General features: G+C 47.1%; 1 protein-coding gene across 1 annotated transcript; it reads left to right on the plus strand.

The window, feature by feature from the left end:
- Positions 1–1,534: 1,534 nt before the first annotated feature.
- Positions 1,535–12,926, plus strand: SNF8 (SNF8 subunit of ESCRT-II). Its single transcript, XM_084749958.1, has 8 exons — positions 1,535–1,692; positions 1,971–2,021; positions 5,731–5,869; positions 7,040–7,144; positions 8,421–8,493; positions 10,361–10,502; positions 11,321–11,395; positions 12,713–12,926. Exons 1-8 carry the CDS (start codon positions 1,639–1,641, stop codon positions 12,848–12,850), a joined length of 777 nt encoding a protein of 258 aa, XP_084606084.1. The 5' UTR covers positions 1,535–1,638; the 3' UTR covers positions 12,851–12,926.
- Positions 12,927–13,317: the final 391 nt, after the last annotated feature.

Genomic DNA, 13,317 nt, shown 5'->3' on the forward strand with positions numbered 1-13,317 from the left:
GAGGCAGAGGCAAGCGGATCTCTAAGTTCAATGCCAGCTTGGTCTACCAAGAGAGTTCCAGGAGAGCCAGGGCTACACAGAGAAACCCTGTCCTGAAAAAAAAAAGATGCTGGGTGTGGTGAAACATGCCTGTAATCCCAGCACTCGGGGAGCCAGAAGCAAGTGAATCACTGAGTTTGAGGCCAGCCTGGTCGGCAAAGTGAGTCCAGGACAGCCAAGGCTACACAGAGAAACCTTGTCTCAAGAAACTAAAGGCCCCCTACCCAGATCTAGCCAATGGACAGGACATTCTCCACAGTTGAGTGGAGAGTGGGGTTTGACTTTTACATGAATTCTGGTGCCCCATATTTGACCACGTCCCCTGGATGGGGAGGCCTGGTGGCACTCAGAGGAAGGATAGCAGGCTACCAAGAAGAGACTTGATATCCTATGAGCATATACAGGGGAAGGAGGTCCCCCTCAGTCACAGTCATAGGGGAGAGGAGAAAGGGGAAAATGGGAGGGAGGGAGGAATGGGAGGATACAAGGGATGAGATAACCATTGAGATGTAATATGAATAAATTAATAAAATACATTAAAAAAAAAGAAACCAAAGGCCAGGCATGGTGGCAAATATCTTTAATTTCAGAATGCAAGAGGCAGACGCAGAAGAATCTGTGTGAGCTCCAGGGCAGCCTGGTCTACATAGTGAGTTCCAGGACAGCCAGGGTTATTGTCTCAAAGACAAAACAACAAATAAACTTATGGTTAAAATTTTGAACTGGGCCGTGGTGGCACATGCCTTTAATCTCAGCACTCGGGAGGCAGAGGCAAGAGGACCTCTGAGTTCTAAGGCAGCCTAGACTACAGAGCGAATTCAGGACACCCCCTCCCCCACCCAAAAAAACCAAAAAACAAACAAAAACCCCATAACAATTTGAATTTGAGTCAGATTGCCTGACTCATAACTAAATTCTGTTCCTTGCAGTTAAGTACTTTAAGGCAGATTCCCATCGCTTGTGAAATATAATATCAACTCATGAATTTGAGGGTTTCTTTAAAATAAGTATAGATCAAGGCAAGTTGTGCAGTGCGTGGCACAGAACCATCAGTGCTGCTTTTTCTTCTATGATTTAGTTTTATTATTGACTTTTGATCACGATGACACCCTCAGCTGGCCGTGGTGGCACATGCATTTAATCCCAACATTCGGAGGTAGAGGCAGGAGATGTGTAAATTCGATGCCAGCTTGGCTTCCATAGTGATTTCCAGGCCAGCCAAGGATATATAGTGAGATCCTGTCTGGAAAAAAAAAATGGCACCTTCCATGGCCAACCACAGCGCTTGGTGATGTCCCAGAAGCAGCAGAACACCAGACGCCCACCTTGGTGGGATGCATGGGGAAATACAATAGGGAACGAGGTTCCCGCCTTCTATGCCCTTTGGGCTCCGTGGAACGTGGCCCCCAGCAAAGGCGGGGCAGGGACCCCCCGCAAGACACTCTTAGACCGGTCGCAGGAAGTGAATCGGGAAACTTCTTCCGGCGCGTTCGGATGACGCACGGCATCGGGGCTTCCGGGTTGGGAGCCGGCTTCAGAACCCGGGAGGCGGAGAGCTGGGGTCCGAGCGCCGAGGCGGCCCGCGGGCCCGGGGCGGGGATGCACCGGCGCGGGGTGGGAGCCGGCGCCATCGCCAAGAAGAAACTCGCAGAGGTGAGCGGGAAGGAAGCTGGGCCGAAGCCTGTTCTGCCCGCGAGACACCGAATTCTCCCGGAGCCGAGTTCTCTCTTTCCCCAAGTCGCCTCCTAACGATCCGTAGAAGGGAGTCTTCTGCGGAGCCCGGGAAGGAATGCGTTGGGTGTCAGGAGACCGCCTGTTAAATCACTGTTTAAGACAGATCCTTGCCGTTTCGCACTAAAGCTGTGTGTGGCTGCACCATGGGAGCCTTAGCGCTCACCGTCTCAGCTCACGCCCTTCTTTTTGTCTGACAGGCCAAGTATAAGGAGCGAGGGACTGTCTTGGCCGAGGACCAGCTGGCGCAGGTGAGTGATTGTAAGGCCCTAAGCAGGAAGGGAGATGGAACAGGACTGGCCAATATACTTTGGGTGATATAGGTTGTCTATCCAGATTTTGTTTTAGGGAGATTTGCTAATAATAATAGCTAAGTTTTTGAGTGATTAGACTTCTGCATATCCCCTTCCCTTTTTATTTTACCTGATTATTGTGTCCTTTTTTGTTGTTGTTGTTGTTGTTATTTTTTTAAAGATTGTGTCTCTCTTTGCTGCCCAGGCCGGGCTCCCAGCTTGTGAGTCTCCAGTCTCGGTCTTCTGAGTAGCATATGCCTCCTCCTCTTTTACTTTCATGGTCATGTTCAATTCGCATTACAATTACGTGTTAGCCTGAATTGAAACAAACAAACAAACAAACAAACAAATCGGAGCCGGGCGTGATGGCGCACGCCTTTAATCCCAGCACTCGAGAGGCAGAGGCAGGCGGATCGCTGTGAGTTTGAGGCCAGCCTGGTCTACAAAACCAGTTCAGGGCAACCAAAGGTACACAGAGAAACCCTGTCTTGAAAAAACAAACAAACAAACAAACAAACAAACAAACACATTCAAGGGCTGGAGAGATAGCTCAGAGGGCTAAGAGCACTGGTTGCTCTCCCAGAGGTCCCGAGTTCAATTCCAAGCAATGACATGGTGGCTTATAACCATCTAAACTGAGATCTGGTGCCCTCTTCTGGCCTGCACATGTACATGCAGGCAGAACACTGTACATGCTAAGTAAATCTTGGAAAAAAAAATTCGGTGAACTAGGGATGTACCTCAGAGGTAGAGTGTTTACCTAACATGCACAAGTACCTGAAGGCCATTCTCAGCACAGCAAACATTTAAACAAATTTTCTTTAAAAATCAGAATGGGCGTGGTGGCGCACGCCTTTAATCCCAGCACTCGGGAGGCAGAGGCAGGCGGATCGCTGTGAGTTCGAGGCCAGCCTGGTCTACAAAGCGAGTCCAGGACAGCCAAGGCTACACAGAGAAACCTTGTCTCGAAACCCCCCCCCCCCCAAAAAAAATCAGAATGGTAACTTCTAAGAATACCGACATTTGGCAGGGCAGTGGCAGTGGTGGCACACGCCTTTAATCCCAGCACTGAGGAGGCAGAGGCAGGCGGATCTCTAAGTTTGAGGCCAGCCTGGTCTACAGAATCAGTTCCAGGACAGCCAGGGCTACGCAGAGAAACCCTGTCTCAAAAAACAAAAAAGAATACTGATGTATGTTTGGGAATAACATTGCAGTGGAACGGCATAGCATTAGGAAAGCACAAGCCAGTGAAATTCATGAGCATACCTAAAAGAAGTTATAGCCCGAGCATGGTGGTGCATGCCTTTAATCCCAGCAGTTGGGAGGCAGAGGCAGGCTGTGAGTTTGAGGCCAGCCTGGTCCATACGTGAGTCTAGGACAGCCAAGGATACACAGAGAAACCCTGTCTCGAAAAACAAACAAACAAAAGAAGTTGAAACAAAAAGTAAAAACATTAATATTATGTGAGATATTTTGAAATGATAATTTTAGTCATAATATTTTAATAATAAGAATGGCGTTGTTTAAGATTGAACAGTCTGCTGGGCAGGTGCCTTTTTTGAAATTTTGTTTTATTTGCCTTTTTAAAAAAAAGATTTATTTATTTATTGCATATGAGTGCTTTATCTGCAGAAGAGGGTATCAGATCACAATATAGATGGTTGTGAGCCACCATGTGGTTGCTGGGACTTGAACTCAGGACCTCTGGAAGAGCAGGCTGTGCTCTTAACCACTGAGCCCCCTTTATTTGCCTTTTTAAGCTATGATCTCTATGTACTCCTGGCAGTCCTGGAACTCACAGCAATCCTCCTGCCTCTGCCTCCCAAGTGTTGGGATTAAAGCCATGTGCCACCAAGCCAGGCTATTTTTTTTCCTTTTCTTTTTTTTGAGTGAGGGTCTTACTGTATATCACTGGTTTGGAACTAGCTGTGTTGAACGGGCAGACCTTGAAGTAGGCTATCCACTTGCCTCTGTCTCCCAAGTGCTGGATTAAAGAAATATAACACTCACACCCTTTATTACATTGTTTGTGGTGCTTTGTGTCAAACCCAGGGTGTGGCATATGCTGAGTATGTGTCCCATCACCCAGCTGTACCTCAATTTACAGCTTTTCTTTTAAATATCACACACTAATGGACACAGGCCTGACTTGGGGTACCTGTCCGTCATGGCAACGGGGAACGCACAGGTGGATGAGGGATGGATGGGCTCCAGATTCCCTCTCACATTTCCTGTTTATGAACTTCTTGGCTTTGAATTTGATCCTTACACTTCATCCTCCCAAATGCTTAATCCCATTTCCCAGCTAGATTATGCTTCTTGTTTGTTTTCTTTTTCTTTTCTTTCTTTCTTTTTTCTTTTTTCTTTTTTTTTTCTGAGCAGGGTTTCTTTGTGCAACAGAGCCCTAGCTGTCCTGGACTCACTTTGTAGACCAGGCTGGCCTTGAACTCACTGAGGTCTGCCTGCTTCTGCCTCTGAGTGCTTGGAGTAAAGGAGTGTGCCACCACTGCCTGCCTGATTATACTGTTAAGAAGCACTTATTGGGGGCTGGAGAGATGGCTCATCAGCTAAGAGTGCTTGTAAGTGCCTATAACTCCAGGTCTAGGAAATCCAAAACCCTATAACCTTCTCAGGCTCTGGTACACATGTGGTGCACATACATACACTCCGATGTGCACACAGAAGATAAATAAATATTAAAATATTAAAAGATAAGTAAATAAAAGCTCTTGTTTCACAGGACATTGGTGGCGCACACCTTTAACCCTAGTACTCAGGAGGCAGAGGCAGGTGGATCTCTGTGAGTTTGAGGCCAATCTGGTCTACAGAGTGAGTTCCAGGGCAGTCAAGGGCTACACAGAGAGACCCTGTCTCAAAAAATCAAAACCAAAGCCAGGCATGGTGGCACATGCCTATAATCCCAGCACTCAGGAGGCAGAGGCAGATGGATCAATGTGAGTTCGAGGCCAGCCTGGTCTACAAAGTGAGTCCAGGACAGCCAAGGCTACACAGAGAAACCCTATCTTGAAAAACCAACCAACCAACCAAACGAAAACAAAAACAAGAACAAAACAAAAGGAAAAATCTCCAAATGTTTTATACTTGCCTTAAGCCTCATTGTGCTGCACCATACCAATTCTTTATCTGGAGTTGTCCCTTGGGAGGCACAAGATTTAAAGTTCCGCTGTGTGCGGTGGCACACGCCTTTAATCCCAGAGCTCGGAGGCAGAGAGCTCGGGAGGCAGAGGTAGGCAGATCACTGTGAGTTTGAGGCCAGCGCGTCCAGGACAGTCAAGGCTCCACAGAGAAACCCTGTCTTGAAAAACCAAAACCACCCCCCCGCCAACAAATCCATAGGATAATGACAGCTTTGAAGGAAGCGGGTTATTTTTTTTTTATATTTATTTGTGTGTAGTGTATGGCTAATGCCACAATACATGTGAGAAGGCAGAGACGACTTCAGGAACTGCTTCTCTCCTCCCGCCATGTGTGGCCCCGGGACTAACCATGGGTGTCAGGCTTGACAGCAAGTGCCTTGACCGCCTGAGCCACCTCAGCAGCCAGAGACTGCTTAGTTTAGATTTTTCTCTTCTACCAGGCAGGGGACCTGTCTTTAGCTTCTGATTACACTTAGGTTGCTCTAGTCTCCCCTTGTTTTTCTTAACAGATGTCAAAACAGTTGGACATGTTCAAGACGAACCTAGAAGAATTTGCGAGCAAGCACAAGCAAGAGATCCGGAAGAATCCCGAGTTCCGAGTACAGTTCCAAGACATGTGCGCCACCATTGGGGTGGACCCTCTGGCCTGTAAGGAGTTGTCTGTAGGGGTCTGGTGTCGTCGGAAGTGTGCAGGCTGTGTGTTCAGAGGACACCTAGGAGGATGGTGTGGAAGGGGAGAGCCTGGAGTGCCCGCTGTAGGCAGCAGCTTTCCTTGACCAATCTGTATAACCTTTTTCTTTTCCTTTTATTAGAAAAAGAAAAGTATTTTAAAGATATATTTTTAGAGCTGGGCATGGTGGCGCACGCCTTTAATTCCAGCACTCGGGAGGCAGAGGCAGGCGGATTACTGTGAGTTCGAGGACAGCCTGGTCTACAAAGCGAGTCCAGGACAGCCAAGGCTACACAGAGAAACCCTGTCTCGAAAAACCAAAAAAAAAAAAAAAAAAAAAAAAAAAGATATATTTTTAGCCAGGTGGTGGTAGCACACGCCTTTAATCCCAGCACTTGGGAGGCAGAGGCAGGCGGATCAGTGTGAGTTTGAGGCCAGCCTGGTTTACACAGCGAGTACAGGACAGCCAAGGATCTACAGAGAAACCCTGTTTCGAAAAACAAACAAACAAACAAAACCAATAAATAAATAAAATAAAGATAAAAAAATATTTTTGATTATGTGTGTGTGTGTTGGTGTGTGTGTGGGGCCATGATGTGCAGGTGAGCACAGGTGCCCTTGGAGGCCAGAGGGCTGCAGTTACAGGCTATTGTAAGCTGCCTGCGTAGGTGTTGGAAATGGAACTTGGGCCTCTGGAAGAGCAAGAAATACTCTTAACTGCTGAGCCACTTAAAGAGAAGCCCCATAAAGACAGAAGTGTTTTGTCTTTGTTTTCTTCAGATAGGGTCTCACTGTGTACACCAGGCTGATGTCTAATTCATAGAGATCTGCTCACTTCTGTCTCTCTAGTTCTAGGATTAAATCTAGGATTGGTTTTTTTTGTTTTTGTTTTTGTTTTTGTGTGTGTGTGTTTTGTTTTGTTTTTTTGAGACAAGGTTTCTCTGTATAGCCGTGTCTGTCCTGGAATTCACTCTGTAGACCAGGTTGGATCCGCCACCTGGATCACAGAGCTCCCCCCCCCCCACCTCCCCAGTGCTGGGAATAAAGGTGTGTGCCACCACGCCTGGCTTAAATAAAAACCTTAAGAAAGAAAGAAGAAAATGGATTAAAATGAATGAATAATACAGCTTTTATTTTTCTGTCTTCAGCTGGAAAAGGGTTTTGGTCTGAGATGCTGGGCGTTGGGGACTTCTATTACGAGCTGGGTGTCCAGATCATTGAAGTGTGCCTGGCCCTAAAACATCGCAATGGAGGTAAGGGGGCTTGGGGCTTGTGGACTGGGCTTTATATGTAGTTTTCTTATTTTCTTTTCTTAAGTTTTATAGCTTGCAGGCCTGCAGGTTTTGAGACATATCTGGGCTGTTTCATGTGGCTTAACCCTTGTCTGGTCTCCATAGCCAAGGTTAAATAATACGGAGGTAGGAGGTTGGTCTGATACTCTGGTGTACAGTGGTCTGGATTAAAATGTTCTTGTTGTAATTGTGAGTAGACCTGCAGACCTGACCCAACTCTCTGAAGTGTAGTGAGGCCTGCTGAGCCCTTTAAGTGGCCAGATTTATGACTTTAAAATTGATCATCTGGGGCCCGTGAGATGGCGCAGTTGTACAAATGTTTGCTGTGCAAGCCTGATTACATGGGTTCGATCCCTGTGACCCACATAAAAGTGCAAGAAGAGAGCTGCCTCTACAGACATTTTTTCTGCTCTCCATGTGCACATCGTGCCATAGCTACACATGCATCCCACACATCAGACAGACACTCACAGTAATAATAAACACATTTTAAAAAACTTTTTAAAAAAATTGCTGCTTGCTGAGGGACACACCTGTCATTTCATTACAAGTAGCTCAGGCAGAATCCTGAATTGGAGGCCAGCCTGGGCTATACAGGAAGGGGTCAGCCTGGGCTATACAGGAAGGGGTCAGCCTGGGCTATACAGGAAGGGGTAAGGCTACATACATGAGGTACAGAATGACCCTAGAGCTCAAGAAAACAGAACCAGGTGTGGTACAGGACAGCCCTCACCCCACACGCTCAGGAGGCAGAGGCAGGCAGGTCTCCGTGGACTCCGGGTGGACCAGGGCTATATAGTCCAAGCCTCTGTCTCAAAGAAGTTCACAGTCACTCTCACTGCATAGTTGCAGGCCTACCTGGGCTACCTGGCAGAGACCTTGTCTCAAAGAAACCAACAGGACAATCAAATTGACCGTCTGGTAGAGCCATTTTTTTGTTGTTTTGAGACAGGGTCTGGCTGTGTAGCCCACTTTGGCCTGCACCTTGGTCTGCCTCGGGGACCAGGGAGGCCAGGGAGGCCAGGGGTAAGCCAACATGCCTGTTTTCAGATTTCTCTGGGCCTCCCCCATTGCAGGGCCTAGCAGGGGCTCAGGGCTCGTTCTCCGTGGTCTAACCTGTTATGCTGGGAGATCTGGAGGAGCTAGGGTGACTTCTGTCCCGTGTCATTGGCTGGACTCCAGGGGGTTGCAGCCATCTAGGTAATGTTTTCTCTCTCTTTCTGTCCCTCTCTGACAGGTCTGATAACCCTGGAGGAGCTACATCAGCAGGTGTTGAAAGGAAGGGGCAAGTTTGCTCAGGATGTCAGCCAGTAGGTCCTGCTTCCAGCCCCCGCTTCCAGCATTAAGGAATTAAAAAAAAAAAAAAAAAAAGAAAAGAAAAAAAGACAAGGTCTCAGCCAAGCAGTGGTGACACGTGCCTTTAATCCAAGCATTTGGGCGGCAGAGGCAGGCGCATCTCTGTAAGTTCGAGGCCAGCCTGGTCTACAGAGTGAGTTCCAGGGTCTCAGTGTAGCCCAGGTGCAGTGGAACCTCACTTTGGAGTTCAGAGTGGTCTTGAACTCACAATCGTCCACCCACTTATATCCCGTTTAAGTTTTATGTGTATGGAGAGTTTTGCCTGCATGTATGTCTGTATGCTATGTGTGTGCAGTGCCCATCTAAGCCATAAATGCCTTCGATTGTCTGGAACTGGAGTTTGCGTGGTGAGTTGCCATGTGGGAGCTGGGACTCAATCCTAGGTCCTCTGAAAGAGCTGCCAGTGCTCTTAATCAATGAGCCATCTCTCTCCAGCACCACCACCTTTTGAGTGTGGGGATTACAGGCATGGTCAACGCCTGGCTAGAAAGAATACTTTAAAAATGATATAGCAAGCTGGAGGTGCTGGTACACACCTGTAATTCCTGCACTCTGGGAAGCAGACGCCTGCCCGGTCTACAGAGTGAGTCTAGGATAGCCAAGGCTACACAGAGAAACCTTGTCTTGAAAAACAAAACCCTGAGTTCAATTCCCAGCAACCACATGACAGCTCACAACCATCTTTAATGAGATCTGGTGCCCTCTTCTGGTGTGCAGGTGTACATGCAAGCAGTACATTATATAAAGAAATAAATGTATAAATCTTAATTAAAACAAAACAAAACAAAAAACAGAAAAATCATATAGCATTCTTTCTTCCTAGTCCTCTAATGCCTAGACTAGCTTTAGAATCGTTCTTTTTCTTTTTGGTTTTGTAGACAGTGATCGGCCAGTCTCTGTCTCTCTGAGTGTTGGGATTAAAGGCATGTGCTCCCATGCTGGACTCTTAGAACCATACTTAGTCTGTATGATAAAATACATTCCTTTTTCCTGTTTTGGTGGTATGGATCAAACCTAGGTCCGTATACTATGAACTATGATGTCCCTGGCCCTATAAAAATATTTTTTTTTTTTTGAGACAGGATCTTAACTATGTAGAATAGGCTGGTCTCAAACTCATAGAACTCCATCTGCCTCTGCCTTAACAGTATTAAGATTAAAGGTGTGAAAAACAAACAACAACAACAAAAAAGATTAAAGGTATGTGCCATCATACCTGGCATATGTTAAACTTTTTAATGTGTTGAGATTATTTGGTGTCAAGTTGACTAGAGCAGGCACCTAAAGACTGGGGACCAAGGTGAAGGTTAGTTGACAGGGCATAAGTTGGCTGAGTTGACCCATCTGTGTGAATCCAAAGTTGAGAAGAAAAAAAAAAGCTGTTTTAGATGTAGCTCCCAAGAGACCAACCTCAAATGACATATTGAAAAGAAAGCAGTGGCAGAAGAGGCTGCTAGCCATGCTCTGTGCATCAGTTTCTCAGGAGAGAGAGGAGCTAGTGTATTCCAACAGCTTTGAATCAGCTCCTGGAGGGCACTGGAAGGGCATTCAGACCATTGACGTGCTTTCCCTGCCAGGGGCATGAACCTCCTGTATGTGCTGGCTATGTGGGGTCTGCACGAGTTCTGTGGGTTCAGTTGTCAACTATAATCAGAAAATAGCAGTAATCAGCTGCCGCCCCTTTAATAATGGACAAGCATTCTCTTGTTTGCTGTAGTTCACAATACAGCCTGTTGGCTCTTTGTTGCTGTTTCTACTAAACATATCTGAGTGTCAGGCCTGATTTGCCAAGGGTCTTTAAGCTGCATTTGCTCACTTCAGAGACGACCTGATCAGGGCCATCAAGAAGCTGAAAGCACTGGGCACTGGCTTCGGCATCATCCCCGTGGGCGGCACTTACCTCATTCAGTCAGTTCCAGCTGAGCTCAATATGGATCACACCGTTGTGCTGCAGCTGGCCGAGGTAGGGTGTGCCCTGCAGAGTGCTGAGGGCCAGGGACAGCCTGGGCTGGAGTCAGGAGCACTTTCCACCTGTCTGTTGCTCAGGCCTTTTGTGAAGACTGTCTTAAGCGATGAAGTACTCAAGCCTGTGCTCAGTCAGGAGGCATTTATTGAACAACTACAGTGCAAAGAACCTCCCTAGGCTCTGGGACCGAGGCTGCTGCAGCCCCTGTTCTTGAGGGGCTTAGTCTAGTCAGGTAGACAGACATGCAGACAGCTATATTTCCTGGGGCAGGCCCTCTACTGTCTTAAAAGTAATTTGTGGGTTCCTCACAAATGTAAACCTTTTGTCATCCGCTTGGCCTGGTTTCTCAGCATGCCTGAGCATAGACATCCTGCATCGTCCTCATCTCCATGACATGGAAGATATGTTCATTTTTCTTTTGTTTTTTGCTTTTTCGAGACATAGTTTCTCTATGAAGCCCTGCTTGTCCAGGACTGGATTTGTAGACCAGGCTGGCCTCGAACTCACAGTGATCCGCCTGCCTCTGCCTCCCGTGCTGGGATTAAAGGTGTGTGCCATCACACCCAGCATGCTCACTTTTCTTAATTCTGTGATATAAAACAAAACTAGATAATCAGTGGCCTTTCTGTGTTGGAGGATGGGTGGGGTGAGGTGGTGCAGTGGCTTTGAATTTCTTTCATGTTCTTTTTCTACATGCTCAGGCTTGTTGAAGGGCAGCCTGGCCACATGCATGTCCTGCTTCTGGGCAGGAGCTGGACTGTAGGGAATGAACACTCTGAGCTGATTCAGTTCCTGTTTTTTCTTCCTTTCTCCAGAAAAACGGGTACGTGACTGTCAGTGAAATCAAAGCCAGTCTTAAATGGGAGACGGAGCGAGCGCGGCAAGTGCTGGTATGTGACAGATGGCAGCCCTGGGGTCAGAGGCAGCCTTGCTTTGTTCCTCTAATCTTGAAACCAGCTACTTGAGTACAAGCAGGTGTAGGCACTACTTTTTAAATTTTTTAAAATTTTAATTTAGATTACATCTTTTCTTTTAAAAAAAATTTATTATGTCTACAGTGCTCTGCCTACATGTATACCTGCATGCCAGAATAGGACATTAGATCACACTATAGATGGTTATGGGCCACCATGTGGTTGCTGGGAGTTGAACTCAGGACCTCTGGAGGAGCAGTCAGTGCCCTTAACCTCTGAGCCATCTCTCCAGCCCCTTTTCAGTTTTTCAAGACAGGGTTTCTCTTATGGTCCTGGCTGTCCTAGACTTGCTTTGTAGCCGAGGCTCACAAAGATCCGCCTGCCTCCTGAGTGCTGGGATTAAAGGTCTACACCACCACACCCGGCTAAGCACTACTTTTTTTTTTAAAGATTTATTTATTTATGATGGATACAGTGCTCTACCTACATGCAGGCCTGCTTGCTAGAAGAAGGCATCAGATCACATTATAGATGGTAGTGAGCCACCATGTGGTTGCTGGGAATTGAACTCGGGACCTCAGGAAATGCAGTCAGGACTCTTAATCTGTGTGCCATCTCTCCAGCCCTACTTTTTGTTTTTAATAGGAGAGAAAGGTTAGAAGGGACAGGGAAGGTAGACCTCTTTAGACTTAGTTCCAGTGGGTTAGGGTCATTGGTTCTTTGGGAAAATGCCAATCTCAGTCATCAGGACTAGCAAACGGTAAACGCAGCAGGATGAACAGCCTTCTTCCTCCGTCTGTCTGCTTTGAAGCCCTGCTCTCTCGCTCTTCTACAAACTTTAATACTAGTTTCTACACCTAGGCTTGGAAGATGGAACAGAATGGACATTGTTTCAGTACCTTTGTCCTTACTGCAGCAATTCTTTGCGCTTCTATCTATAAAATGGGAGAACATAAAATGTGTCTAGCCCTGGACAGTCACAGCTTATCTTGGGAACTGAGTCGATCCTAGTTTAAGTAAGGTCCTTCTCATTTGCTCCCTGCAAATGATCTCGAAGCCCCCAGAACACTTGATCTCCATTTTGCTCTGGGAAGCTGGAGAGAGCAGCAGCGACTCTGACACCATATAGCATGTGCTGCTGGAGCGCTGCCCTCTTCCCAGTCTCCCGGTGTCCTGCAGCTGGACAAGTTAGAACACTGGGTGTCATTCATGTCTTGACCAAAGTCAAGCACCATCCCTGTTTGGGTATGTCAACAATGAAGGCTCTCACACCAGTCCTCTTCCTTCCTCCAGGAACACCTGCTGAAGGAAGGACTGGCCTGGTTGGATCTGCAGGCGCCAGGGGAGGCCCACTACTGGCTGCCAGCTCTCTTCACAGATCTCTACTCCCAGGAGATATCAGCTGAGGAGGCCAAAGAAGCCTTCCCTTGACCGAGTGTGGAGGGACACACAGCAGCAAGCCGGGAGGGGCCTGTGAATAAAACTGAACAGTTTTGTTTACAAAAAAGTTCATTCCAAGTCTTCTTTGCTCCTCCAGTATTTATTTATTTTTTCAGGCAGGGTTTCTCTGTGTAGCCTTGGCTGTCCTGGACTCACTCTGTAGGCCAGGCTGGCCTCGAGCTCACACTGATCCGTCTGCCTTGCCTCCCTGAGTGCTGGGATTACAGGTGGGTGTTACTACACCTGGCTCCCCAATATTGTTTAAAAGTGCCATCACATTTCATCTGTTTTGGAAGAAGCCTCATCTACCCAGTAAGGGTAACCTGAGGAAGAGACAGCAAGCAGCAAGCACATAAAATGACTAGGACACAACATCTACAAATCCAGAGACTGCAAGATGCAGTCTCATGGCTAGCCTTTAATACAGCTGTGAGAAAAACTGCCATTCCACTGATGCA

The sequence above is a fragment of the Acomys minous genome (genome assembly GCF_964271855.1).
Source record: "Acomys minous genome assembly, chromosome: 12".
In the NCBI taxonomy this organism is placed as follows: Eukaryota; Metazoa; Chordata; class Mammalia; order Rodentia; family Muridae; genus Acomys; species Acomys minous.